Source organism: Pelobates fuscus, chromosome 5 (genome assembly GCF_036172605.1).
Source record: "Pelobates fuscus isolate aPelFus1 chromosome 5, aPelFus1.pri, whole genome shotgun sequence".
Classification (NCBI taxonomy): Eukaryota; Metazoa; Chordata; class Amphibia; order Anura; family Pelobatidae; genus Pelobates; species Pelobates fuscus.
The window spans coordinates 58,042,869-58,070,509 of record NC_086321.1 but is presented as its reverse complement, the minus strand read 5'-3'; the positions used below and the strand labels follow the sequence as shown (position 1 = coordinate 58,070,509).

The following is a 27,641-nucleotide window of genomic DNA, read 5'->3' as shown; positions in this document are numbered from 1 at the left end:
CCTGTCATGTAAGCAGTTCATTAGTAGGCGCTCTTGGATCACGTGACAGTTGAAGTTATGGCGCGAGCCGGTGGTGTGCAAAGTGTAGGTCTGCGGACTGACGAGAAGAGCACTAAGGTATATGGGGTCACGTGACCTCAGCACTGCTGCCCTGTGTATCATTCTATATAAACATTCTATAGGAATCTTCTGCTATTCATTTCAGGATCAGTGATTGTATTGGTTCACAGCAAACACATCATACAGCAGCATTTTTTTTAAACGTACTATGTGTATATATTTATATATAATATGTCCTGCAGGTTCCAATGAGCAGTTTATTGCACTACAGATGTTATATATTTGCTGAGTGCACACTTTGTATATTGTTAGATATTTAGAGGAAATGCTCTATGCACAATTCACTGCCCAGAAATCACCCACATTGCCTGTGTACACACTGGCTATATTGTAGATGAATATACACTACATATGTATCATATGCATTTAAAGTACATACCATATACATTTAATATAGATGAAATGTCATCTTCTCCAGTGATATGCAAGAGGTGACATTACTGCACTGTCCTCCTATGGATTTACAGAGTTTTTCACGGTTTTAAAAAAATAATTCCTACTTGAACCTGTCTCTAGCATCCTCCGCCATCTTCATTCAGTTCCTGAAGCTTCAGGTATTTTTTTCCCTCCAAGTTTTGGTGGACGTAGGTAATATACTGCGCTAAAGTACACCATGCTTTGTCTTAGAATATCTTTTGAGTGCATTGGAATTTCAGTGGAATTTCAACACAGTCAGTGTATTTCCTAAAGATTTTTTTTTTTTAAATTAATCCATATATGTATCATTACATAAAAATCTGCTTTAGCGATATCTATGAAGAGGGGGGCTTGACTCTTAACAGTGGGACTGCTCCAGAAGGTCCTGGCACTTTTTTTTTTTTTTTTTTTTAAATATAATTTGTGCTTTATGGATAGATCATAAACTGGCTCAAGAAAATGTATGGTGACCGACCAGTTCCCCATTATGAGATGAACACGAGGAATGTGGAAATCTTGTATCATTTAGCAGAGTGGAATGTGATGCGGGATCGAGATTTAACTCTGATCATACAGGACGCAAAGCAAAAATCTGCAGAGGTCCAAGCTGAAGGTTAGTAACATTTTCCAGTGTGTTGAGGGTGCTAAGCTATGGAGTTTTTCTATTTTTTATTTTACTATAATAGTTTTAGGATTGTAATTACATTTAAACGCTCAGAACCTAACTTTTTCTTTCCCAGCATTCATCTGGCTCCCTGTTAAATATCTCCTATGCTGTGATTGCATAATTTGTGTGCAGCATGTGTACATCTTTCCTCTCTCCATTGTATCTGTGGATTTCAGCTTATTTGACATGTAGACATGTTGTGGGGGCCAAACTACATACTGCAGTAATGCTTGATCAATAGGGGTTCATGGCAAATCCATGCTCTCCCCTCAATAGACCTGAATGAGGCTCTTTATTGGTTCAGTGTCTGAGAATGTATTTGGCTGCATGTAATCATACACACAGAATGTAGAGAGTGTTAAACTTTTATTTATTTTTAATTAAGATTTATTGATATTGAGGTGTTGGTCTATAAAATTTCCTACCGCGACTCCCAGCAAATCTCATAATGACACTGTGATGTCATTCCCACGCATGACAGATAAGCAGTCATTAAAAGTTATAAATTAGTTGTGCTGTGTGTGTGTTATGAAAAAAGAGCTATTCAATAAAAATAAAAATTTTGGCAAATAGAAAAATTCTCAAATGTGCTGGCCTCCTTTTAAATATTGTAGTCTAACAAATAAAATTCGCTTTGAATTCTATCCAATTCACACCTTCATGAATAAACCTGGCTGTTATTATTTGGATGAAAATAAAGTTAATGGGACACTTCAAGTATCTTAATGTAGTGGTTCTCATCAATGCAAACACTGCCTTTTTTCAGACAGGCACTTGAGTCTTCCAGGTACAGCCCTGCAATGTTTGTATGACCGAGGTGTGGAGTCTTCACGCTCTGCAGGAAGGCAATGAGCACTCCCTATATGTATTGAGTCCATTTATCAATATGATCAATGTAATCCCTGTATGTTAAATGTTTTTTTTCCTGACACTATAGTGTTCCTTTTAAACACTATATTGGGGAGTGCAAATCTAATCAGCTCTCAGATCACTCTAACATTAGGGATACATGTTTGTATTATCAGTGTTGGTGCGCTGCTGGGATTGCACAGCATATTTCCCTGTGTTAATGCAGAGACTCATGGGGAAGTTGTTGTTGGTAATTTAGCACCAAAAAATTCTATAATCATAGAATGGAGATAATGAACCGCAATTAATTACAAAATATAACAGAGACAAGAGATAAAGAAGTCCCTGATCAAACAAGCTTCGGAAGGAAGATGTAAAAACACAAGAGGCATAACCGTTTTTGTCAGGGGGTTAGTGACTGGGGTATACAATGTTTGTGTTGAAATAAGATGGAAAGAGTGGTGTCTGGAAAGAGCCAAATAGTGGGAGGGAGAGTGAGCTGGGCTATGGAGGTGAGGGAACTGAGGAGTCTAGGGGAGTCTGATGGCATGTGCTAGGGAATTCCATAACCGGACAGCCCTTTAAAAAAAAAATAAAAAAATTAATAATAATAAAAAAAATCCTGCAGTTCACGAGCGAGCAGATGTAAAAAGAAGGCTGCTTTCAGAGTGACGTGAACGAGACGGAGTGTATTTTTTGAGTAAATTGGAAATACAGTGAGGAGTGGAGTTATTGAGGGCTTTTGTAGGTAAATGTTAGCAGTATGGATTGGATCCTGAATGGTACAAGAATTCAATGTAATGATTGGCAAAGGGGTGAGGTGTGAGAGTAGCAGTCAGTCAGGAAGATCAGTCAGGCTCAAGAGGGGCTTTGTGGGATTTTTTGGGAATGCCAAAAAACAGTGAGTTGCAGTAGTCAAATTGGGAAATTAGTGCATAAGTAAGTTGTAGGATTTGGAGACTGTTGGGAGAAGAGGTGAGACCTGAGTCAATGGTAAATCCAAGGCAGCGACCTTGAGGAGATGGGGTAATAGATTTCCCAATGACGTGCCGGTAGATCGATAGAGGAGAGCTGTGAGACAAGGGGGAATGAGACTGGCAGTGGGGAGAAAATGGTAGCAGAGAAGGAGACACTAAATGAGCGTTCAGAAAGATGTGATGAAAACCAGGAAAGTACAGTGTCACAGAGACCAAGGTGGTGGAGGATTTGAAGAAGAGCGTAGTCCACAGTATCAAAAGCATCAGAGGTTGAGGAGAATTAAGAGAGTAATAGCCTTTAAATTTAACAGTGATTAAGTCATTAGACTTTGGTAATGGCAGTTTCAGTAGAATGGAGGAAGTAGAAGCCAGATTAACCCCTTAAGGACACGTGACATGTCATGATTCCCTTTTATTCCAGAAGTTTGGTCCTTAAGGGGTTAAAGAGGGTCAAGTAGAGCGTTAATATTGAGAAAGTGAGTTGGACAAGTAAACACAAGCCTCTCAAAAAGCAAAGAAGTAAGGGGGGGAGTAGCAATATGGGATGAAAGTTAGAAGAAGAGGGGTCAAGAGACTGCATGTATTTTTTTATTTTTTGTTGGTTTGATTTCATAACTCTATTTTTTTCAAGGGAAGAGGGAAAGATGACACAGAGGTTGAAAATATGTATTTGGGATGGCTTCAGACATGGGGAAACAGATTGGATGTGATGGGGAGAGTGGATAGATGTATATAGACCTGTTCAGAAACCGTGTAAGAGAACACAGGAATTTGTTTATTGAAGAAGAAAGAGGGGTGACTGCATTCCTAATTTGGTTAATCATTTCAGTAAAGTTACATACAAAATTACTAGCTGTGAGGTTAGTTAACGGTGCAGGGCATGGAGAAGGGAGTTAAAGGTGTGAAAAATGCATTTGGGATTATAAGAGTAGGTAAGGAAATTTGTAGAAAGATGGTGCTGATGGTCTCCTGAAAGTGTAGTGGAGGTGTTTCATGCTTGCTTTGTTTGAGGAATGGTTGAACTATGATTATGCTAAAAGAAACCATTCCTCTTTCAAGTTGTTCTATTGTATATCATCCATTTTTTTTCTAATTTCTTATGTTTTTTTTTATAGCAAAATATGTGCAAGATATACTGGCAGACGGCTTGGGCCCTTCCTTCATGAACCTGTCTAGAATGGGCAACAACTATTTAAATCAGTTAGTTGACAGTTGCGTGGCACTCGAGTTAAAGGACTCTTCAATAACAAGGTAGCATCCTCTTCTTTAGTAGTACACATCTGAACCCTTTAACCTTGCTTATTTAGTGTGCTGATATTGTAAATGTATGATGATTTTTTTTTTTTTTTAAAGCAATATAAGAACAAGGGCGTATAAGCAATATCTCAAGTGTGTCAATAAAAACTAACACCTAAACACTGACATTAAAGTAGTTGTGTGAAGGTCTCCATGTACCTGTAGTACAAAAACTGTATTTGTGTTGTGAGAGAGGGCATGTTAGGGGACTGAAGCAATGTTTTCATGGGAAAGGAATCCAACATTCTTGTGTAATGCAGCAAATCATAATTCTTTGCTGATACCAGGATTTTCTATTCTCTCGGTTACCACTCCTGTGGCTATAATTCTTCCACAACTCCTTCTTTTCCAGTTTTATTCCTGCTGTCAATGAATTGAGTGATCAGCTAGTTTCTACAGAATCTAAAAATGAAGAACTGGAAATAGAATTGCGAAATGTCCGGAAAAAGTTGACCAATGCTTTGGTGCTGGAAAAATCCTTGGAAGAGTAAGGCTCAGACGGCTAGTGCTGTCAAAATAACTTGTAATACATAATCATATTTATTGGACCCTATTTGGGAACAAATACTTTGAGCATTTAAATGTTGTGTAGCAGGCTTTTTTATTTTCATTCTCTTAAATGGTTATTCCAACCACAATGGCTGCTTTTAGAAGTGCTAATTGTGATAGGAGTATGTATCTGCAATTCTTCTGCTTGAAACTCTTAATATCCCAAAATTTTTGTGCTGGGGGCCAGTGGCATCCCCGGCACATGTGACTTGGGCAACCTGGAACTCTATTCTGGGCTGCCTAATATGAATTCAATGCAAATAAAGTCTGTTATTGGTGTGCTGGAAACAGACAAAATGAGAGTAAACTTATAACTCCTTCCCTCTTTCTTCCATTTAAGCATCCATTCCTACCTCCCTACACATATTTTTTCTCCCTTACTGGCTCAAAGCACACACAGATTACAAATAATTTACCAGGGTCTTCTTTATTTGTATTTTTTTCCAACAAAAAAGGGGGTTACAGTACCCCTTTATTAAATAAATACAATTTACATTTGTTTTACTATAATGGTCTGTAGATTAAATGTGAAATCGTGATGGGTTCACCTTAACATATAGCAGCTACTAAAGCAATCAATATATCATTTATCGAATGATGAACTATAAATTCAATTGTTTTAGGAGTTGTTATATTCCTCTACAGATCTTCAGTGCTACCATGATTGGAGGTCCATTAAGTTATTTCCTTCATAGATGTGATTGGCACTGCTGGGGGACACTTACCCAAACAGGGCAATCCATTGCCATTGCAATGATATGCTGTAATATAAATGGATTGACTGTGCAGACCGGTTTGGGTCAGTCGGAATGCTCTAAATATACGGAGTCACAGTCTGATTCATTGTACAGAGCAGTGTGTATCACTCTGTATACAGACTGGATACAGAGGTATTCACTTTGCAGAACACTGTCGTTATATAGAGGTGTTCACTGTGCAGAGCAGTGTGTCAGTATACTCCTCCCTTCTTGTGCTGCGCATGTTAATGAGGAAGCGGTAGCCTTAGCAGCAATGGACGGCTGTAATTGGATGAAAGTATCAGCTGACTATATGAATCGGTATGGTTAGAAAGAAGCGTATAGTTTTTGCATTAGCCATACCTCCTGTGGGGGCCACTCTATGGGAAGCCAGGGACCCTCATTCAGTGTTAAACTGCTGAAAAACTGTTTAAAATCAAAGCATTGGAACTCCTGGCAGTATAACCAATTCAATGAGATGTAATGTTTATAGTGCCTACAGTGTCCCTTTATAAATATGCACTGTTGTCCCAATGCATGGATTTTTTTTTTTTTTGCCTTAAATAATTGATCCGTGAGGGAAAACCATTAGAAATGTATTATATGAAAGTTTACTGTACACCACAACATTCCTCTGTGTTCCTGTCTTTTATCAATTTTTTTTAAATCCATCCTGTAACTGTAAAGTCCTCTTCGCTCCAAGCTCTACAATATATCTATTTGGATTGTTCTATTTGGTAATAGGAAGTAGTAAAAGACTGTCAGAATTCAAAGTTTTGGTGAAATTTCATCTGATGCTAAAGTATTCACTTTTACCTGACCTCTGTATTATTTGGCTCCTTATATACTTTATGATTTCTCCACATACTTTTCATTACTTTGTAAGCGATCTGAAGAAAGCAGAGGAGCAGTGTCATTTTGAGAAGGCTAAAGTAGAGGTCCGATCTCAAAACATGAAGAAACTGAAAGACAAATCTGAAGAATATAAATACAAAATTCAAGCTGGTATGGTAAGTCTGTTTGCAATTCTGTCACATTTTGTCTGCATAAACCTGCACTGTGATCCACAAAATCAATACACTAACAATGGTTTTCCAATCATGGGGGAAAAAGTCCTCTTATGATGTTGGTGCAGCCAAAAGATATGCATTTTAGAGAAATGTGTTTCTTGTTTTTTTTTTTTGGTTGTGTGTCTGTCCCTTGATCCATTGTGGATATTTAAAAAGTAGCAGGTTATTAGTCAGTAACATATAGAGCAACCTAAGCAAAGGCATTATATCTGAAGTATAACAGATTTATGGTAAGTACAAAGTGCAATTGAAAAGTCAGCTGTAGGTGCCTGATAACATTAGCTTGTCTTACAGATTATATCCATACCTCTTTTGATTAAAAGATTATAAAAGCCCATAAGGAGACCTAATGGAATCACCCGATTCCCAGAAGGTAGGAAAGTGTCTGCCCTACAACCGGTTGTTGAGCCAGGTGAGCCCATTACTGCCCACATATATGAACAAATTGAGCTAGGATATCACTTGGCTGTTAGTGGGAATTCTATCCAAACAATTATTTGGCCATCTGTCAGCAGGCCCGAGTTGCTTCGATACTGTGTGTAACTCCCATAAACGGCTTCCACCTTGGGGCCCGGGATAACCCCTCTGGTCCAAAGTAGGGAAAGCGGGAGCACAGATGCGGATGTCACAGGTAGATGCTTGAGGGTAGGGGTCAGCCGCAGCCCCCAGTTAGGCCACAGACCGGCACCATCAGCAGAAAACTTGAGGCAAGTATGGGAACCAGCCTACGTATTTCAAAATTTTCCTTTTTTTTTTTTTGGTGTGTTTTTCGTGTGTTTGTAATCTGACTGTACCATGATGCATTGCATTATCTCTGCACTTCCACAGTTTGGTTTCAAAATGTTAAGCATTTGGTATTTTTGTTAATGTTCATATAGGCTTCATTAAAGTTTGTAGCAGTCCAAGTTGTAGCGTTGGGTCATTGATTAAAAAGCTTGGCACCTCAAGTGTTTGGGAACTGCATTTCTGATGAAGCTTAACCAGCCTAAAAAGACCACACAAGACTGAGGGTGATTTTCATTTATTCTTTTGCAGGATCAGCTGTCAGCTGCCGGAATGGAGGATTCGTTAAGTCATCGGTCTCTTGTGTCCCTTTCTGAGGTTTGTATTTCAAACTGATGTCGTTCCCAGATTATAAAGACAGAAGTTCACCCCACTGCCACTTAAACATTTAAAGGGAAATGCATCACTTGAAAAAAAATTTTTAAACCAGCAAATAAACACTTTTTTCCCTAACATGGTGGCAGAACACTAGGGATGTGCTCTTTCCTGGGACAAGCATCTGAAAGAAATTAACATAAAAAGATCCTCCCCGTTGTGTATAAAGTACTAAGCTTCCATGATCCCACAGTTCTTTTTCTTGTTCCAACAGGAATGGATGAGCATCTGAAGAGTGGAAGATAGGGTGATGCCTGGGGGAACTGGCATGATAGCCTCCCGGGTGGAGAGCTTAACGGCCACGCTCCAACCTGCAGGATTATAGAGTAGGTAGGAGCTGCTTGTTTTATGCTGAGTGCGGCTACCGGCGAAACAAGAGGGTGGTTCATTGAGTCAGCCAATCACTGCCCGACTAGGACGCTGGCGCCCAGCGATGGAACACACGCCTGGGAGGTTGTGCATTCCACCAAAATTCCTATTGCAACTTGCTACTTTTGGTGCAAAATATGAAAAAGTTTATTATAAAAATCTGTGCAGGTCCTACTGAGAGCATGGAGGCTACTCAGAATGGATCTCCTGTTTTACCAGCCCACCCACACAGGTCAGAAGTTTTAAAGGTGAGATTTATTTTGTCTCAATCTTTAAAATCTCTGCTAGGTTTTTATATACCAGATGGCACAAGGAAAAGAATCTGCAATCAATGTTCGTCCTTAACGCTGGAAAGATCTAAGTAACAGGACATGGAGTCTTTTCTATCTTGGTTTCAGGACAACCTAGCTCAAACTTTTTGAATCCTTTAAAGAAGCTTTGAAAGCAAATCCACCTGTTCCAGTTCAAAGGCCAACTTCTAAAAGACATAAACGGAGAAGATCCTCATCTAGATCTGAGTTGTCTTCTGGTGAATGTTCCAAGTCTGCATTTTCACTTTTAGTGATTATTCATTAGTGGAATTTGGGTTTCCAAACAAGTTAATATTAACAAAGGAAGGCAATACAAAGGCTTCAGTAGCTAAAGCTCAGACTTACTGGATCCAGGCATTAGAAGATTGCCTAGTAGATCAACAAGATAAGGATATGGTACACCTGCTCAGAAACCTTAAATTGTCTAATTATTACCTTCTAGATATAACAAAAGTAACAAAGCTCTCTGATCGTATCATGGGATTAACATCTGTTTCCCATAGGGCCCTATGGCTTAAAGCCTATACAACCTCTAAGGCAGCTCTCTGTGAACTTCCTTTGGAAAGGAAAAAGTTATTAGGATCTCCATTAGAAGAACTGATTCGACAGATGTCGGAAACTAAGAAGGCGCTTCCTCAACACAGGAAGTATTCCTGGAAACCTGGATATAAGAATTTCCAGAATAAAAGCCGTAGAAGTTATCAAGAAAGATCACGTTTTTTTTCGTAGATAAAAGAAAGATCCAAGATTAGATGACCGCAAAGACATCAGAACAGATGGAGCCAAAATATTCTGACGCCATAAAAGTGGGAGGAAGGATACAAAATTTTGTTCACAGATGGAGAGACACCACGTCAAATCCGTGGATTTTAAATCTGGTAGCAAATGGTTACAAGATCAGATTCTCAGACTCTCCAAAGCCATATTTCCTAGTATCCTCCTACCAATCGAATTTAAAGAATCAAGCTTTATTCTCCGCCACTGTGACCCTATTAAAAAAAGGGTTTCATGGAAGGCGTTCCAAGGGCTCCTCAATGTCAAGGGGTTTACACTCGTTTGTTCCTGGTTATGAAACCAGATCTGTCATTCCGTCCCATTCTAGATCTGAAGGGTATAAACAGCATGATTCCATATCAACACTTCAGAATGGGACATAAGACTTGTATCTGCACATTCCTATGAACAAGGAAATACCTAAGATTTGCCATGAAAAGATTCATCATTATCAATTTAAAGCACTACCATTCGGTCTCTCCTCGACGCCAAGAATCTTTACCGCGGTTTTGAGGGAAGAAGGTAATCATGATCATTCCCTACTTAGACGACTGTTTATCAAGGCAAAAATAAAGAAACGCTCAGGTAGAAGATGTGAATTTCACTCTCAGCATTTTGCAGCAGCATGGTTGGGTCATCAACCTAGATACCATTACAGTGGGAAATCCTGGCGCAATGGTCCAAAAAACAGATTTGGATTCCATAATGGAGATTTAAGAGCCAGTAAAAGACCAACTATACTGATGGACATAAACTCTATTCCTTTCAACAGGCCTGTCATTTCAACTAAAGGATTGGATCATCATCACCACTGACTCATCGCATCTAAGATGGGGAGCTCATCTATAGTATCATATGAGACAAGGCATATGGTCAGTAGAAGAAAGAAGTCATCCAATTTCAAAGAACTACGTAATTACTTTTTTTTTTTTTTTTCTTTTTTATGCCCTTCAGTTCAAATCCCTCGTTCTGGGAAAGGCAGTGAGAATACAATCCGACAACCAAACTCCTGTTGCATACCTCAACAAACAAGGAGGTACAAGGGTGAGAAAACTACAGATTCTTTGCACAAGAATTATGATTTTGGCTCAACATCATCTGGAGGATCTGTCGGCTGTTCACATAAGGGGCATGAACAACATCATAGCAAACAACCTCAGCAGATCAAGATGGTCTCAGAACAAATGGTTCCGGAATCCTGTCGTATTTTCTCAGATTGTGGAGAAATTCTGGATGCCGGGCATAGACCTTATGGCAAGAAGGAAAAACGCAAAAGTAGAAAAATTAGCCTCCCTTTTCAATGCAGACTTTCCTCTGGTCCTGGATGGTCTATCGTTCAATTGGGACTTCAGTTTTGCTTATGTCTTTCCTCCTGTAATCCTCGGTGTTATTTATAAAGCACCAACAAGTTCCTTAGCGCTGTACAATGGGTGGACTAACAGATACGTATTTATAACCAGACAAGTTTGACACACAGGAACAGAGGGATTGAGGGCCCTGTTCAATGAGCTTACATGCTAGAGGGAGTGAGGTATAGTGACACAAAAGGTAAGGGTATGGTAGAAAAGTAGGTTGCTAGGATAGTTTTCCATTGAGGGCTTCTTGGTTTTTGTTTTGATGACCGTTTCAGGAGAGGAATCTGGGTGCGGAGAGGCAAAGCTGTTCACAGTTTAATTGATATGCTTTCCTAAAGAAGTAAGTTTTCAAAGATTATGTTTGAAGGAGTGGAGATTGGGTGAGAGTCTAACAGAGAGGAATGGCGTTCCATAGGAATGGTGCAGCCCTAGAGAAGTCTTTAAGGTGAGCATCAGAGGTAGTACGAACAGAGGTTAGACATATGTCTCAGGCAGAGTGTAGGAATCTAGACTGGACATATTTGTGTATTAGTGAGGATAAGTAGGTAGGAGCAGCATTATGTCGAGATTTGTAAGCAAGTGTCAGGATCTTAAATTGAGCCCTATATCTTACGGGAAGCCAAAGGAGGGAGGTGCGGGCGGACAGAAAGCCTCGCTGCTGTATTCATTATAGACTGTAACGGGGCAAGTTGGGAATACATAAGACCACTTAAAAGCACATTACAGTAGTCAAGGCGAGAAAGGACAGCAGCATGGACAAGCACCTTTGCTGTATCATGTGTTCAATGGGGTCGGATGCGCGCAATGTTGTTGAGATGGAAGCGGCAGGATTTGGCGATTGATTGGACATGAGGGGTGAAGGAGAGATCGGATTCAATGAGAACACCCAGGCATTGAACCTTAGAGGTAGAGCGGATGGTAATGCCATAGACTTAGAGGGACACAGACAAGGGAGTAGCAACACTTGAGGGAGGGAAGAACAGAAGTTCTGTTTTGGACAGGTTCAGTTTAAGGAAATGAGCAGCCATCCAGTTGGAAATAGCAGAGAGGCAGTCAGAGACACGAGTCAAGAGGGGTGGTGAGAAATCGGGGGATGACAGATAACTTGCATGTCTTTTGCAAAAAATAAGAACCGACAAACCGAAGTTGTTCCTCTGCGTTGAGGACAATGGCTTTAAGGTCATGGGAACTTCCACTATCAACAAGTCTCCTGGAGAACACGGGGATTCCCCTAGATATCGTGAAGATCTTCAGATTGACAGTCTGGCTGCTGCAAGGCTGATTTTACATCAATGAAAGATGCCAGTTGTTGCTTAATTCCGCCAGAAAATCTCTCTGGTATTATTTATTTAGGAATCTGGACTAAAGTTCTTCACTGGTGCAAGGATCATCATTGCCTAAGTAGTTCTCCTTCTACAGATATCAATTTTGAATTTTCTGGAGAATGGTCTTGATGCAGGACTGGGGTTATCTACTCTCAAGGTTCACCTTTCTGCTCTTAGCCATTTCCTGATCAAGAATTTGGCTTCCAATGTTTTGATTCAGAGATTCTCCAAAGCATTAAAGCTCATGAGATCTCCAAAGAGGAATTTCTTTCCACCTTGGGATTTTTGTCAGTTGTTCTTAAGATTCTTTTTGTGAAGAACCAATGGAACCCTTGGAAGAAATTTCCCTGAAGCTTTTGTCTTTTAAAACAGCCTTTTTAGTAGCAATAACATTTGCTAAAAGAGTCAGTGAAATTCAGGCTCTTTCATCTCAAGAATTCACTATATTCTTTCCAGAAAAAAGTTGTCCTACATCCAAAACCATCTTTCCTTTCAAAGGTTATCACGTCTAGGGCTATCAATCAACCTTCCTTCTTTTGGTAACCAGTCAGCTTCTGAACAGGAGAAAACTTGGCGTACGCTAGATGTTATCCGAGACCTTAGGATTTATATTGATTGTTCATCTGGTTTCAGAAGATCAGACCATCTTTGTGTAATTTTTGTTTTGGAAAATTCAAAGGTCTTACAGGTTCCAAGGCTACTCTGGCTAGACGGCTTGTGGATACCATAAAATTGGCTTACACTTCCTCTAAATTGCCCTTGGCTTAATCTTAAAAAGCACATTTAACTACAGCTATGGCTACCTCTTGGGCAGAAAAGGCTCAAGCATCTCCAGAGGATATATGCAGAGCAGCTACATGGTCTTCATTCAACACCTTTGTGAAGCATTACAGGCTAGACATATTCTCTGAAGCGGCTTTTGGGCGTAAGGTCCGGTGCAAGGATTTTTGCCGCCCTAGGCAAAAAAAAATTGCCGCCCCCCCATATGTCCAGCCCACCATGTGACATCACAATGCCCCGCCCATATGCTCTGCCATATGGGCCAACGCCAGTCTTCACAAAGTGTCTTATCTGAAAAGACAGTGTGTTTACATGAAAAAGCCTACAGGCACAGGCTATAGACACCAGAACCACTACATTATGCTGTAGTGCTTCTGGTGACTATAGTATCCATTTAATGTGAGGTAAATTAGAGATTAGTGCCACTAATAATATATTGGATTGCCTACTTACCACCAGATGAGGACAAGAGGCTGATGATGGGCTCAGTCTGGCTCCACAGGTCTGGTGTAGAAGAGGCTCTCTGGAGACTGTTTTTAACAGTGCTCACAACAATTACCGAACAGGAAGCAGCTCAATTTTTTAGGGCCCCTTACACAGCTCAAGGTCTGGGCCCCCAGGGGGCATACGCCTACAATGCCCACCCATAAATCCACCTACATGGCCCATCCATGAGTTGGGGATGTTTTACGTGTGCAATTTGTGTAAGGGATGTAGTGTGTTTATAGGGGATGTAGTGTGTGTTTGCGTGTAAGGAATGCATTGTATGTTTCTGTGTGTGTGTAAGGGGTGCAAGGTTTGTTTCTGTGTATGTAATTGAATGCAGTGTGTGTCTGTAAGGGGTGCATTAATTATGTAAGAGAACGTAAGGGATGCATTGTGTGTTTCGGGTGTGTCTGTGTGTGAGTAGGAATGCATTGTATGTTTCTGTGTGTGTGTGTGTGTGGGGGGGGGGTGCATTGTGTATGTGTAGTGTAAAAGAGAGGGTTTGTGGGGTAGGATAGGGACTGGGAGGGGAACAGCTTTCTTTTTTAAAAAAAAAAAAATTCATAGTGCTCTCCCCTCAATTATTGATTTCCCCTTCCCTTCTGTCCCTCCGTGTTCTCCCCTTCTGTCACTTAGTGCTCTCCCTTGGCCCCCTGTCCCTCTGCAGTCCCCCTTGGTGGTCTTCTCACTCCCCCCTGCCCCCCTTAGTGGTCCTCCCTCTCCCAAACCCCTTAGTGGTCCTCCCTCTCCCAAACCCCTTAGTGGTCCTCCCTCTCCCAAACCCCTTAGTAGACCTTCCCCTACTCCCCCCACCCCCTTAGTGGTAATCACCCTCCTCCCCTCTCCTTAGTAGTCCTCCCTCCTTACCCCCCTTTGGTGGCCCTTCCCCCCCTTAGTGGTCCTTATCCCCCCCTCCCTCCCCTAGTGGTCCTTATCCCCCTCCCCTAGTGGTCCTTATCCCCCTCCCCTAGTGGTCCTTATCCCCCCCTCCCCTAGTGGTCCTTATCCCCCCCTCCCCTAGTGGTCCTTATCCCCCCCTCCCCTAGTGGTCCTTATCCCCCCCTCCCCTAGTGGTCCTTATCCCCCCCTCCCCTAGTGGTCCTTATCCCCCCCTCCCCTAGTGGTCCTTATCCCCCCCTCCCCTAGTGGTCCTTATCCCCCCTCCCCTAGTGGTCCTTATCCCCCCCTCCCCTAGTGGTCCTTATCCCCCCCTCCCCTAGTGGTCCTTATCCCCCCCTCCCCTAGTGGTCCTTATCTCCCCCCTCCCCTAGTGGTCCTTATCTCCCCCCTCCCCTAGTGGTCCTTATCTCCCCCCTCCCTCCCCTAGTGGTCCTTATCCCCCCCTCCCTCCCCTAGTGGTCCTTATCCCCCCCTCCCTCCCCTAGTGGTCCTTATCCCCCCCTCCCTCCCCTAGTGGTCCTTATCCCCCCCCTCCCTCCCCTAGTGGTCCTTATCCCCCCCTCCCTCCCCTAGTGGTCCTTATCCCCCCCTCCCTCCCCTAGTGGTCCTTATCCCCCCCTCCCCTAGTGGTCCTTATCCCCCCCTCCCCTAGTGGTCCTTATCCCCCCCTCCCCTAGTGGTCCTTATCCCCCCCTCCCCTAGTGGTCCTTATCCCCCCCTCCCCTAGTGGTCCTTATCCCCCCCTCCCCTAGTGGTCCTTATCCCCCCCTCCCCTAGTGGTCCTTATCCCCCCCTCCCTCCCCTAGTGGTCCTTATCCCCCCCTCCCTCCCCTAGTGGTCCTTATCCCCCCCTCCCTCCCCTAGTGGTCCTTATCCCCCCCTCCCTCCCCTAGTGGTCCTTATCCCCCCCTCCCTCCCCTAGTGGTCCTTATCCCCCCCTCCCTCCCCTAGTGGTCCTTATCCCCCCCTCCCTCCCCTAGTGGTCCTTATCCCCCCCTCCCTCCCCTAGTGGTCCTTATCCCCCCCCTCCCTCCCCTAGTGGTCCTTATCCCCCCCTCCCTCCCCTAGTGGTCCTTATCCCCCCCTCCCTCCCCTAGTGGTCCTTATCCCCCCCTCCCTCCCCTAGTGGTCCTTATCCCCCCCCCCTCCCTCCCATAGTGGTCCTTATCCCCCCCTCCCTCCCATAGTGGTCCTTATCCCCCCCCTCCCTCCCATAGTGGTCCTTATCCCCCCCCTCCCTCCCATAGTGGTCCTTATCCCCCCCCTCCCTCCCATAGTGGTCCTTATCCCCCCCCTCCCTCCCTTAGTGGTCCTTATCCCCCCCCTCCCTCCCTTAGTGGTCCTTATACCCCCCCTCCCTCCCTTAGTGGTCCTTATACCCCCCCCTCCCTCCCTTAGTGGTCCTTATACCCCCCCTCCCTCCCTTAGTGGTCCTTATACCCCCCCTCCCTCCCTTAGTGGTCCTTATACCCCCCCCCCCTCCCTTCCTTAGTGGTCCTTATACCCCCCCCCTTCCTTAGTGGTCCTTATATACCCCCCCTCCCTTCCTTAGTGGTCCTTATACCCCCCCCCCTTCCTTAGTGGTCCTTATATACCCCCCCTCACTTAGTGGTACTTATAAACCCCCCCCCTCCCTTAGTGTTCCTTATACCCCCCTCCCTTAGTGTTCCTTATACCCCCCTCCCTTAGTGTTCCTTATACCCCCCTCCCTTAGTGTTCCTTATACCCCCCTCCCTTAGTGGTCCTTATACCCCCCTCCCTTAGTGGTCCTTATACCCCCCCCTCCCTCCCTTAGTGGTCCTTATACCCCCCCTCCCTTAGTGGTCCTTATACCCCCCCTCCCTTAGTGGTCCTTATACCCCCCCTCCCTTAGTGGTCCTTATACCCCCCCTCCCTCCCTTAGTGGTCCTTATACCCCCCCTCCCTTCCTTAGTGGTCCTTATACCCCCCCCTTCCTTAGTGGTCCTTATATACCCCCCCCCCCCTTAGTGGTCCTTATATACCCCCCCCCCTTAGTGGTCCTTATATACCCCCCCCCCCTTAGTGGTCCTTATAATATACCCCCCTCCCTTAGTGGTCCTTATAATATACCCCCCCTCCCTTAGTGGTCCTTATAAACCCCCCCCCTCACTTAGTGGTCCTTATAAACCCCCCCCCTCCCTTAGTGGTCCTTATACCCCCCCTCCCTTAGTGGTCCTTATACCCCCCCTCCCTTAGTGGTCCTTATACCCCCCTCCCTCCCTTAGTGGTCCTTATACCCCCCTCCCTCCCTTAGTGGTCCTTATACCCCCCCTCCCTCCCTTAGTGGTCCTTATACCCCCCCTCCCTCCCTTAGTGGTCCTTATACCCCCTCCCTCCCTTAGTGGTCCTTATACCCCCCCTCCCTCCCTTAGTGGTCCTTATACCCCCCCTCCCTTCCTTAGTGGTCCTTATACCCCCCCTTCCTTAGTGGTCCTTATATACCCCCCCCCCTTAGTGGTCCTTATATACCCCCCCCCCCTTAGTGGTCCTTATATACCCCCCCCCCCTTAGTGGTCCTTATAATATACCCCCCTCCCTTAGTGGTCCTTATATACCCCCCCTCCCTTAGTGGTCCTTATAAACCCCCCCCTCACTTAGTGGTCCTTATAAACCCCCCCCCTCCCTTAGTGTTCCTTATACCCCCCCTCCCTTAGTGTTCCTTATACCCCCCTCCCTTAGTGGTCCTTATACCCCCCCTCCCTTAGTGGTCCTTATACCCCCCTCCCTCCCTTAGTGGTCCTTATACCCCCCTCCCTCCCTTAGTGGTCCTTATACCCCCCCTCCCTCCCTTAGTGGTCCTTATACCCCCCCTCCCTCCCTTAGTGGTCCTTATACCCCCTCCCTCCCTTAGTGGTCCTTATACCCCCCCTCCCTTAGTGGTCCTTATACCCCCCCTCCCTCCCTTAGTGGTCCTTATACCCCCCCTCCCTCCCTTAGTGGTCCTTACCCCCCCTCCCTCCCTTAGTGGTCCTTATACCCCCCCTCCCTCCCTTAGTGGTCCTTATACCCCCCCTCCCTCCCTTAGTGGTCCTTATACCCCCCCTCCCTCCCTTAGTGGTCCTTATACCCCCCCTCCCTCCCTTAGTGGTCCTTATACCCCCCCTCCCTCCCTTAGTGGTCCTTATACCCCCCCTCCCTCCCTTAGTGGTCCTTATACCCCCCCTCCCTCCCTTAGTGGTCCCTATACCCCCCCTCCCTCCCTTAGTGGTCCTTATACCCCCCCTCCCTCCCTTAGTGGTCCTTATACCCCCCCTCCCTCCCTTAGTGGTCCTTATACCCCCCCCCTCCCTCCCTTAGTGGTCCTTATACCCCCCCCCCTCCCTCCCTTAGTGGTCCTTATACCCCCCCCCTTCCTTAGTGGTCCTTATATACCCCCCCTCCCTTAGTGGTCCTTATAAACCCCCCCCTCACTTAGTGGTACTTATAAACCCCACCCTTAGTGGTCCTTATATACCCCCCTCCCTTAGTGGTCCTTATATACCCCCCCTCCCTTAGTGGTCCTTATATACCCCCCCTCCCTTAGTGGTCCTTATATACCCCCCCTCCCTTAGTGGTCCTTATATACCCCCCCTCCCTTAGTGGTCCTTATATACCCCCCCTCCCTTAGTGGTCCTTATATACCCCCCCTCCCTTAGTGGTCCTTATATACCCTCCCTCCCTTAGTGGTCCTTTTACCCCCCCCTCCCTCCCTTAGTGGTCCTTATACCCCCCCTCCCTCCCTTAGTGGTCCTTATACCCCCCCTCCCTTCCTTAGTAGTCCTTATACCCCCCCTCCCTTCCTTAGTGGTCCTTATACCCCCCCCCTTCCTTAGTGGTCCTTATAATATACCCCCCTCCCTTAGTGGTCCTTATATACCCCCCCTCCCTTAGTGGTCCTTATAAACCCCCCCCCTCACTTAGTGGTCCTTATAAACCCCCCCCCCCTCCCTTAGTGGTCCTTATACCCCCCCTCCCTTAGTGTTCCTTATACCCCCCCTCCCTTAGTGGTCCTTATACCCCCCCTCCCTTAGTGGTCCTTATACCCCCCTCCCTCCCTTAGTGGTCCTTATACCCCCCTCCCTCCCTTAGTGGTCCTTATACCCCCCTCCCTCCCTTAGTGGTCCTTATACCCCCCCTCCCTCCCTTAGTGGTCCTTATACCCCCCCTCCCTCCCTTAGTGGTCCTTATACCCCCCCTCCCTCCCTTAGTGGTCCTTATACCCCCCCTCCCTCCCTTAGTGGTCCTTATACCCCCCCTCCCTCCCTTAGTGGTCCTTATACCCCCCCTCCCTCCCTTAGTGGTCCTTATACCCCCCCCTCCCTCCCTTAGTGGTCCTTATACCCCCCCTCCCTCCCTTAGTGGTCCTTATACCCCCCCTCCCTCCCTTAGTGGTCCTTATACCCCCCCTCCCTCCCTTAGTGGTCCTTATACCCCCCCTCCCTCCCTTAGTGGTCCTTATACCCCCCCTCCCTCCCTTAGTGGTCCTTATACCCCCCCTCCCTCCCTTAGTGGTCCTTATACCCCCCCTCCCTCCCTTAGTGGTCCTTATACCCCCCCTCCCTCCCTTAGTGGTCCTTATACCCCCCTCCCTCCCTTAGTGGTCCTTATACCCCCCCCTCCCTCCCTTAGTGGTCCTTATACCCCCCCTCCCTTCCTTAGTAGTCCTTATACCCCCCTCCCTTCCTTAGTGGTCCTTATACCCCCCCCCCTTCCTTAGTGGTCCTTATATACCCCCCCTCCCTTAGTGGTCCTTATAAACCCCCCCCTCACTTAGTGGTACTTATAAACCCCCCCCTTAGTGGTCCTTATATACCCCCCTCCCTTAGTGGTCCTTATATACCCCCCCTCCCTTAGTGGTCCTTATATACCCCCCCTCCCTTAGTGGTCCTTATATACCCCCCCTCCCTTAGTGGTCCTTATATACCCCCCCTCCCTTAGTGGTCCTTATATACCCCCCCTCCCTTAGTGGTCCTTATATACCCTCCCTCCCTTAGTGGTCCTTTTACCCCCCCCTCCCTCCCTTAGTGGTCCTTATACCCCCCCCTCCCTCCCTTAGTGGTCCTTATACCCCCCCTCCCTTCCTTAGTAGTCCTTATACCCCCCCTCCCTTCCTTAGTGGTCCTTATATACCCCCCCTCCCTTAGTGATCCTTATAAACCCCCCCTCCCTTAGTGGTCCTTATACCCCCCTCCCTTAGTGGTCCTTATACCCCCCTCCCTTAGTGGTCCTTATACCCCCCCCTCCCTCCCTTAGTGGTCCTTATACCCCCCCTCCCTCCCTTAGTGGTCCTTATACCCCCCCTCCCTCCCTTAGTGGTCCTTATACCCCCCCTCCCTCCCTTAGTGGTCCTTATACCCCCCCTCCCTCCCTTAGTGGTCCTTATACCCCCCCTCCCTCCCTTAGTGGTCCTTATACCCCCCCTCCCTCCCTTAGTGGTCCTTATACCCCCCCTCCCTTAGTGGTCCTTATACCCCCCCTCCCTTAGTGGTCCTTATACCCCCCCCCCCTCCTTAGTGGTCCTTATACCCCCCCTCCCCCCTTAGTGGTCCTTATACCCCCCTCCCCCCTTAGTGGTCCTTATACCCCCCCCTCCCTTAGTGGTCCTTATACCCCCCTCCCTTCCTTAGTAGTCCTTATACCCCCCCTCCCTTCCTTAGTGGTCCTTATACCCCCCCCTCTCCCTTAGTGGTCCTTATAAACCCCCCCCCCCTCTCCCTTAGTGGTCCTTATAAACCCCCCCCCCCTCTCCCTTAGTGGTCCTTATAAACCCCCCCCTCTCCCTTAGTGGTCCTTATACCCCCCCCCCCCTCTCCCTTAGTGGTCCTTATAAACCCCCCCCCCCCCCTCTTAGTGGTCCTTACCCTCCCCTCCTGCCCATGTAGCGTGGCCGGGCAGCACGGAACGCGGGACAGGAACATCTGTTTCCTGTACCCGGCCGCCGGCGGAATGACCGGAAATGCTCACTCAGTGAGCACTTCCTTTCATTCCACCGGCGGCCGGGTGCAGGAAAAAAAGGTTCCTGTCCCGCGTTCCGCGCCGCCCGGCCACGCTACATGGAGAGACCGGCAGGAGGGAGCGCTCTGCGCTTCCCTCCTGCTAGTCACTCAAACCCGGCCGCCCTCCATGCAGCAGTGCTGCGCCGCCTGGGGCTTGTTAAAGCGCTCAGGCGGCGCAGCATGAGGAGGCACAGCGGGGACAGGGATCCGGCGCCCCCTGGTAAGTTGCGCCCTAGGCGGCTGCCTAGGTCGCCTTACAGGTGGCGCCGGCCCTGTGTAAGGTGTTACAAGCAGTGGTTGCCTAATTCCCGCCCAAAGTGTTTTCTGGGAGCTCGATATATCCCTAGCGTGCTGCCACCATATGTTAGGAAAAACACTTACCGTAAATTCCTTTTCCCTTAATATGGTGGCAGTACAAGTTTCCCCCCCACCCTCACCCTCCTTTTTGATAATAAATTAGTTTTTGCAGTATTAGGTCTCTAGTGTTTTTTATTACAAACTGTGGGATCGTGGAAGGTTTGTACTTTATACCTAATGGAGAGGATCTTTTCATGTTAATTTCTTTCAGATGCTTGTCCCAGGGAAGAGCACATCCCTAGTGTACTGCCACCATATTAAGGAAAAAGGAATTTAAGTAAAATGTAAAGGTTTTTTTTGTTAAGTATATAAAGCAAGAAAAACTTTGAGAAGTATGTAATAAATGTTCACAAACGCAATATTAAAGTGGTGGGATTGCATTATTAGGCGCTCCTTTCGGCTAAGGAGTTTCTTCAGCCTCCTATCTCTTTCAGACCAGGTCAGTAATGCACAGCACACGCTTGTGCAGCAACAAGAGAGAAACCTGACATAGAAGCCTGGGAGTGGGGTTTCCCGTTGGGAGGCACTTGCTGAGGTTATTTCCACCAAAAGTACATTTTTAGAGTTAGATGCCATCCTAACCGGTTTGCTTGTGGTCCACTTTGGCACAATCTCAAAAAAAAACAACAATGTTTTGTAAAATACTGAATCTGATGGTCAGCTGGAGGGAGATTCTAGCATAGCTTCTACTTGATTACCTAGTTTATTAGATTTTCTTCCGAATAGTCTAGAGCAGGCTCCGGATGTTGCTTAACGAACACTCCCATGATTCTATGAATTAAATAGCCAGAGAGAGGGAGTTGTAGTTCACCAACATCTGGAGGGCCGGAGTTTGGGGAAGCCTGGTTTAGAGAGAGTCACTAACCCAGTGGTGATGCTGCATTGGTTAACCTGGACAGAAAAGTCTCTATTCAATATCCTTTGGTGGAATTTTTTTTCTACTGTGCAACTTGGGATAAAGACAGCATAAATGTTTTGTAGAAAATGATTGCTATATGAGCAGTGTTCCTCTGTTACAACTCAAAATCCTCTCTGTATTTTAAGACTTTGATTATGGCTTTTGAGAGGATGCCTGGAGATCTTCATAGAGGAATGACAATACTGATTTTATATTGCACTTTGTTTCAGACACTGGCTGAACTTAAAGCACAGTCAACCGTGACGAACGAAAAGCTGAAATCTTACCTGGACCTGACACCTGTAAATAATCACAATTTTATCTCTACATTGAAAATAACTGTTCTATCAGTGGGGAGGTCCAGTATGTCCCCCCTCGTAATGTTCAATGCATGTGTTGTAAAAAAAAAAAAAAAAGTGTTCCCTACATTTTTTTACATATTCCTTGATAGGATGTTATGGCTATTTATTTAGTGTTTTCTGCCATGTAGGTGTTTGATTAAATATATAGTTCAGAGTACTTTTGGCCTTGACACAGCCAGTGCCTTAATTCTAGAAACACAGAAAATTCTGACTTAATCTTTATTTTCCTCCAGAATCCATCACTTGTTAAAGTTAAGATTGAAGAAGCAAAGCGGGAGCTTGTAAGTCTAAGTATATCTCTAATCAACCTGCCTTCTTCCAAATCTTTTTTAATGTATTTTATTTCAGTTCTATCTCCTTTCAGTACCCCGTTCCACCTTTTTATTTCCATATATTTACTACCTCCTTGTGCTCTCTTCCTACATTCCGGGATACATTTCCCCTTCTTAAATGGTATTCACCAAACCTGCTTACTTCACTAAAATGCTTTAATGTTCTGATTTCAGCACCACCTGCAACAGGTCGGGTTATGCTATATATCACAAATTAGGCTACATTATTCTACATGTAAAATTTAATGTCGGGCAGTTCAAATGAGAGGGCTGCTAAAATCTTTGTCCACTGTAAGATTAACAATCAGGAGGAATACGGTTGCAAATCTCTAGTGGCTTCTCATTGAATTCTGACATTGTTGTTGAAGTTATTCACTAAACACTTTTGTCATGGTGGGCAAAAGTAACTGAAAATTACTGAATTCTAACTGAATTTGTACCACTCATAATTAATAAAGCCAAAGCCATTTGGTCAGTGACATTCCATGTCTGGTTTCGAATCAGTTAGGAAAATCCAGTAAATAAATTTACTATTAGCTGGTGAATTTATAGAAATACACACTAGCAGCCGGTGGGCTAATACTGCAAGAATCTATGAATTATACCCCCTGCGTAGCATCTGGTTAGTGCTTACTTTGTGCGTGACTGCCACCAATGTAAAAATAAAAAAGGGGGAGGGAATACATATGGAGGGGGTCATTATTTATAAAGTGGTTTAAATTCCGCAGTACTGTACAAAATGTGAACAAGTATTTGCAACACGACAAGTAGGACGCACAGGAAAAAAGGTTGTTGAGGGCCTACTGAAACAATGATTAAATCCCACTCACCATACCATGGTGGTGGCGTATCCAGTAAATGTAGTGGCTTTTCTACGTTGTATACACCATTCCTAGGACAGGGAAATGGGGCATAAGATTAAGGGGTAGTGGCTATAGTTTCCCACTGCCAAGCAGTGATGGAATTTTAATAATACATTTCAAAATAAAAGGTACCGGGCATTCTTTGGCATTTCTACACGTCTTCATCTTGTGTGTTCTGCAGTTAGATTGTGTGGGGATATTTATGGGATGATAATATTAAACAGTCAAGAATTGACCACTATTTCAATTCTCTTCGATCTTAGAGATCGTTATCATGTAAGTGAAATGTATTCCATACAAATAAAATCACAATTTGTTATAAAAATAGATATAATTTATTGTGACAAATAAAATATTAGGCAGCATGCATGATAATAATCAGTGAATATTTAGTATAACATAAGTATGCAATACAATTGCAGTTAAAACATGTTCCAATGGTTAACAGCATCAACTGTCAAGACAGGATTTATGAGGGTATTTCACAGACAGAAAGTAAAACTTCACACAGTCCAGCGAAAAGCCATAAAACCTTGGCTAACAGTTAAATCAACTGAATAACCCTTTCAATGCTGGCTAGATCCTCCTAGGCATCGAATATCCTATTCTCATGTAATTTTCAATTAAAATTATATTCAAACCAGCTCATTAATCATTTCCTGGAACCATCCAATAAGAATAATCTACCAGATTCTATAAGCCGAATTTTAATTTGCCTAAAAAGATATCTTATCTTATTTAGAGCAAATCAATACACCTGGATAAAAACATCGGTATGCTAACACGTGATATCACATTAATATATAATTATTCTTAATTCCACCTGCAGAATGGAATGTTTATAACTATATATTCTTTAGTTAACTAAGATTTCTAAATATTGAAATCTGACCGTGATTTATCCAGTCATATATCATGCTATTAGATTTTTAATTAATTTAGACTAATTAAATAAAACCAGCATAATTACCAGTTAAGTAGATGTTCTCATCAGATGAGTAGGTAGTCCCAGGAACTTGAATTCGTGTATGATTGGTTGTATGGAGGTATGTAAGTAATAGAAAAAAAATAGTGCAGCTTAGAAAGTAAGAGTAAAATTCTAAGTGTCCAGGAGTGTTTCTTGAGTTGTGCCCAAGAGTGAATATCTGTCATGGATCTCTCTGCATGTCCGAATCTGAATGTCCAAACTTTTTCCAACTCCTCCTTCAACTAACCTCTCTTTTCCTTTTGTCCTAACTTTTAAAGGGCCAGATTCTCTTTACGTCATTAGTTGATGAGGCCAATAGGAAACTGTAGGTGTGGTCAACCTGCAGATTGCAATTTAGGTATTTGGTCTATAGAGGGCAGTCTCGCCTCACTAAACCTTCCTATCCAGGAAACGGTTAACTTTTCCTGATGACGATATTTACGTCATTTGGCTTATCTAAAATAACCACCATAACTTAAATTTGCTTGTCAGTTCAAAGCGTTTCTTTGGATTTTCTCCAGACAGTGAGTCGACAATTCCTGTTGTAATTTCTAAAACTGACAGTTGTAAACTAAATTTCACCCCTACTTACAATGGGACCTTGTAAGATTTAGAAAGTAAAAATAATTATTTAGTCTTCTCTGTCACTAATGTCTGTGTTTAGAATTATTTATATTCCATTAACATTTAGACAGAGCCTTCCATCCCCCTGCTTCATTGATTATCACTTGGCTTGTTTATGTAATGCATTCCTTAGCTCAGGCTCAGTGGCTGAAAGCAAGGAAATATGTGTCTTTGTTAGCCTAAAATCCAAAATGGAGTCTGCTCTGTTCTGAGTGACTCTGACAATATACACTTTTAATTTCTATTTTAGCACATGTCTGCCGATATAAATATCCTGACAATTGTCATACTAAGATTTTATTATACACTTTACTCAAGTTATATAACAGAGGCCACCACGTTTTCTATCTATGCACACACAAACCTACCAACCCATACCTCCACATAAATTTGAATTTTTAATTGGAAATTTACGTAAGATCACAGATTTGCATGTGCTGCCTGTTAAACTGACACTCTAAACAGAACTCCTACAGCTCATTGCTAGCCTGACCCCCGGTGCTTTCAGCCCATCATTACGTCCTAAAGTTGGGAGAGCTAATGTGAAAGATCACTTTCACATTAGGCTGGGCTGTAAGCGTCAGGAGAGATCAGTCTCTCAAACTGGATGCAAATTATAAGTTTAGAGCCTGTTGACTCTTTTGTATAATAATCGCTACAGCAAGGTCTAGTGATTTGTAATACTTGGAGAACCAGTTTACTAGTTTAACAAAGACTTCATAAAGTAGACTTGTTTATTGATAGGTTAACATGCTATTACATTGTATGAATCTATACTTACTGTTCCTTTCAAACCACACTAGGTGGTGCTGTTTCAAGTGGAAAGGTCAGATGATGATGATGATTTACTTTATCATTATATAGCTTTAACATTGTACACTAGGGATATGCGAAGATGGCCGGGTTAAAACGAGCTTACCATCTATGAGTAAATAGGTAAAGACATATGAGAAATAATAGTATGTCAGAGGAGAAAGGCATTGATAAACAAGCTAGTAAAAGTGGTGAGTGGAAGAATAGGAGAGAATAAGTGACCTTTGCTATAGAGGAGTGAAATGTTAAAAGTATTGCATCCTGTTTTTGAGAAATAATTTCTTGTCCACATACCATCTAATCTCCCTTCTTCCTCTGTAGAAAGCCACTGAGGAAGAACTTACTGCAAAAGTGAACATGATGGAGTTTGTATTGCCTGAACAAGGCAAGAGAAGACTAAATTGAGAGCTCTTTGAACACCGTAATGCCAAGTTCCTGCTTTTTATGTGCAGCGAAGCAGATCTGTTTTGAAGTCTATCTAACTCTTCCGCAGTAGAGTTGAATCATCGAATTGTCTTTTTTAGAAATCTTGTACAGTCTAGTTACATATTTATATATCCCCCCCACGGGCTGAATGTACTACAGGTCTAAAACCATAATTATAAAAATGGTGTGCTTTTCATCTACTTGAATGTCTTGCTTTACTGGAAAAACATCAAAATCTATGGACTGTTTTATTACTTTCTAAGTTTTGCACCAAGTGTAAGATATGATACAATGGTTTAATATAAAAATAAGTTTTGTAAGGTATCCAGGTTCATGCTAGGAAATGTTTATAAATGAAAGCAGCATGGTATATATCTTAAAGGGACTCTAACAGCATGTTTAGTGGACATCTTTAAATGAGAATTTTATATTTTTCATGCCAATTGGCTAACAAATGTATAGCTATATTTCTCTAGCACAAATGATAGATTACATGTGTATCTATAAGCCAGCCTGAAGCAGACCTTGTCATATAAATATTTTGTGGCTGACAGTTATTTGAGAATACTGAACTGTTTTTGAGAACTTTGTGTTCTCTCACTGAGTAGAATTTTGGGAGAAATTAATCCGTTATTTATAAAACTCATTCTGGATGCTGTTTAATTAGAGTCTATAAAAATCTTGGTATGTGTGTTTGTAAATAAATAAATGTGACTATTCAGCTTTATCTTCTCATTAATGGGAATTTAAATGCGCTTATTCCACTAGGGGTGAATGTAGCTTCTAAAATTTGTAACTTCTATTAAAACTATCCAGCTTTTTGAGGCTTATGGAATATATACACACATTCTTAAACATGGGAAGTTTTTTTTTTTTAACTGGAATAAATACATGGTAAGAATTGATTGCCAGAAGTGATATTCCCATAGCCCAATTGTTTAAAAATAAAATTCCTTTGTTGGAGTTGCTGGTCTATAGGGTCCAAGAAATTAACGGGCTAAAAATCCTACAGAAGAATCTTTCAGGCTGCTGTATAGCAAAGCTAGGCAACCGATTAAGGAAAGCCATAACTCACCTGGTATATGTGAGCAGAGCAAAATAAATGTCTTTACTAGTATAACAAAAAAAGTGAAATTACTCATACGGAGACAATGACTCTTAATTTATTACCATATTCCTTTGGTAAAGCGTGAGACATACTTGCCAAAGGAATAATCATAGCAACTACAGCAAATATACTTTTTGTCAAAGTAAACAGGAGACCACTTGCTGGTTAAAAGAAGTTTTTAGCATCTCATTATATTAACAAGAAAACAAACTCTACCAAAGCAACACAAAAGTGTTAAGAATTTCACAGTGCTGATGAAATATGTATTTTATTTTGTACAATTCACAAATAACACACACACACACACACACTTTGACCTAAATCTAAGTAACATATCCTCTTCACACTAGCAGCTAAACAAAGTTTAAATCATTTAACTCCTAAAATATTTCAATAAAAAAAAAAAAATTGATTTAAAACACTGGCAAATATTTTCAAGATAACATTGCAAACCCGAAGAATGATCACTAAAAATATATAATCTAGTCCAGTGCCTCTGTCTTTTTTTTTTATTTTGGTGATGCCACTGAAAAGACACTCACTCCTGTACTATAAAAGATAGGATGTACCTTAAGTGTAGCAAATTGTAATCCACAATGCTATATTTAGGACAACAAATCCACCTTAGTTTCTATTTTTTTTTTTTTTTTTTTGCCTTAACATTGAATACATTTTTGTAGTCTAGTTTTCAATACACAATTTGTTGTTCAGTGAATAACTCTTTAGAATTCTTGGATGAAGACTTACAGGTGGAA

The 27,641-nt window shown here is 43.5% G+C and overlaps 1 protein-coding gene across 1 annotated transcript; it reads left to right on the top strand.

Annotated features, from left to right (window-relative positions):
- The first annotated feature begins 38 nt into the window (after window positions 1-38).
- On the top strand, window positions 39-26,188 carry HAUS1 (HAUS augmin like complex subunit 1). The gene is made up of 9 exons (XM_063453889.1): window positions 39-117; window positions 976-1,150; window positions 4,146-4,281; window positions 4,679-4,813; window positions 6,499-6,622; window positions 7,718-7,783; window positions 21,622-21,693; window positions 21,987-22,034; window positions 25,674-26,188. The coding sequence occupies exons 1-9, from the start codon at window positions 58-60 to the stop codon at window positions 25,755-25,757; spliced, it is 900 nt and encodes a 299-aa protein (XP_063309959.1). The 5' UTR covers window positions 39-57; the 3' UTR covers window positions 25,758-26,188.
- The last annotated feature ends 1,453 nt before the right edge of the window (window positions 26,189-27,641 follow it).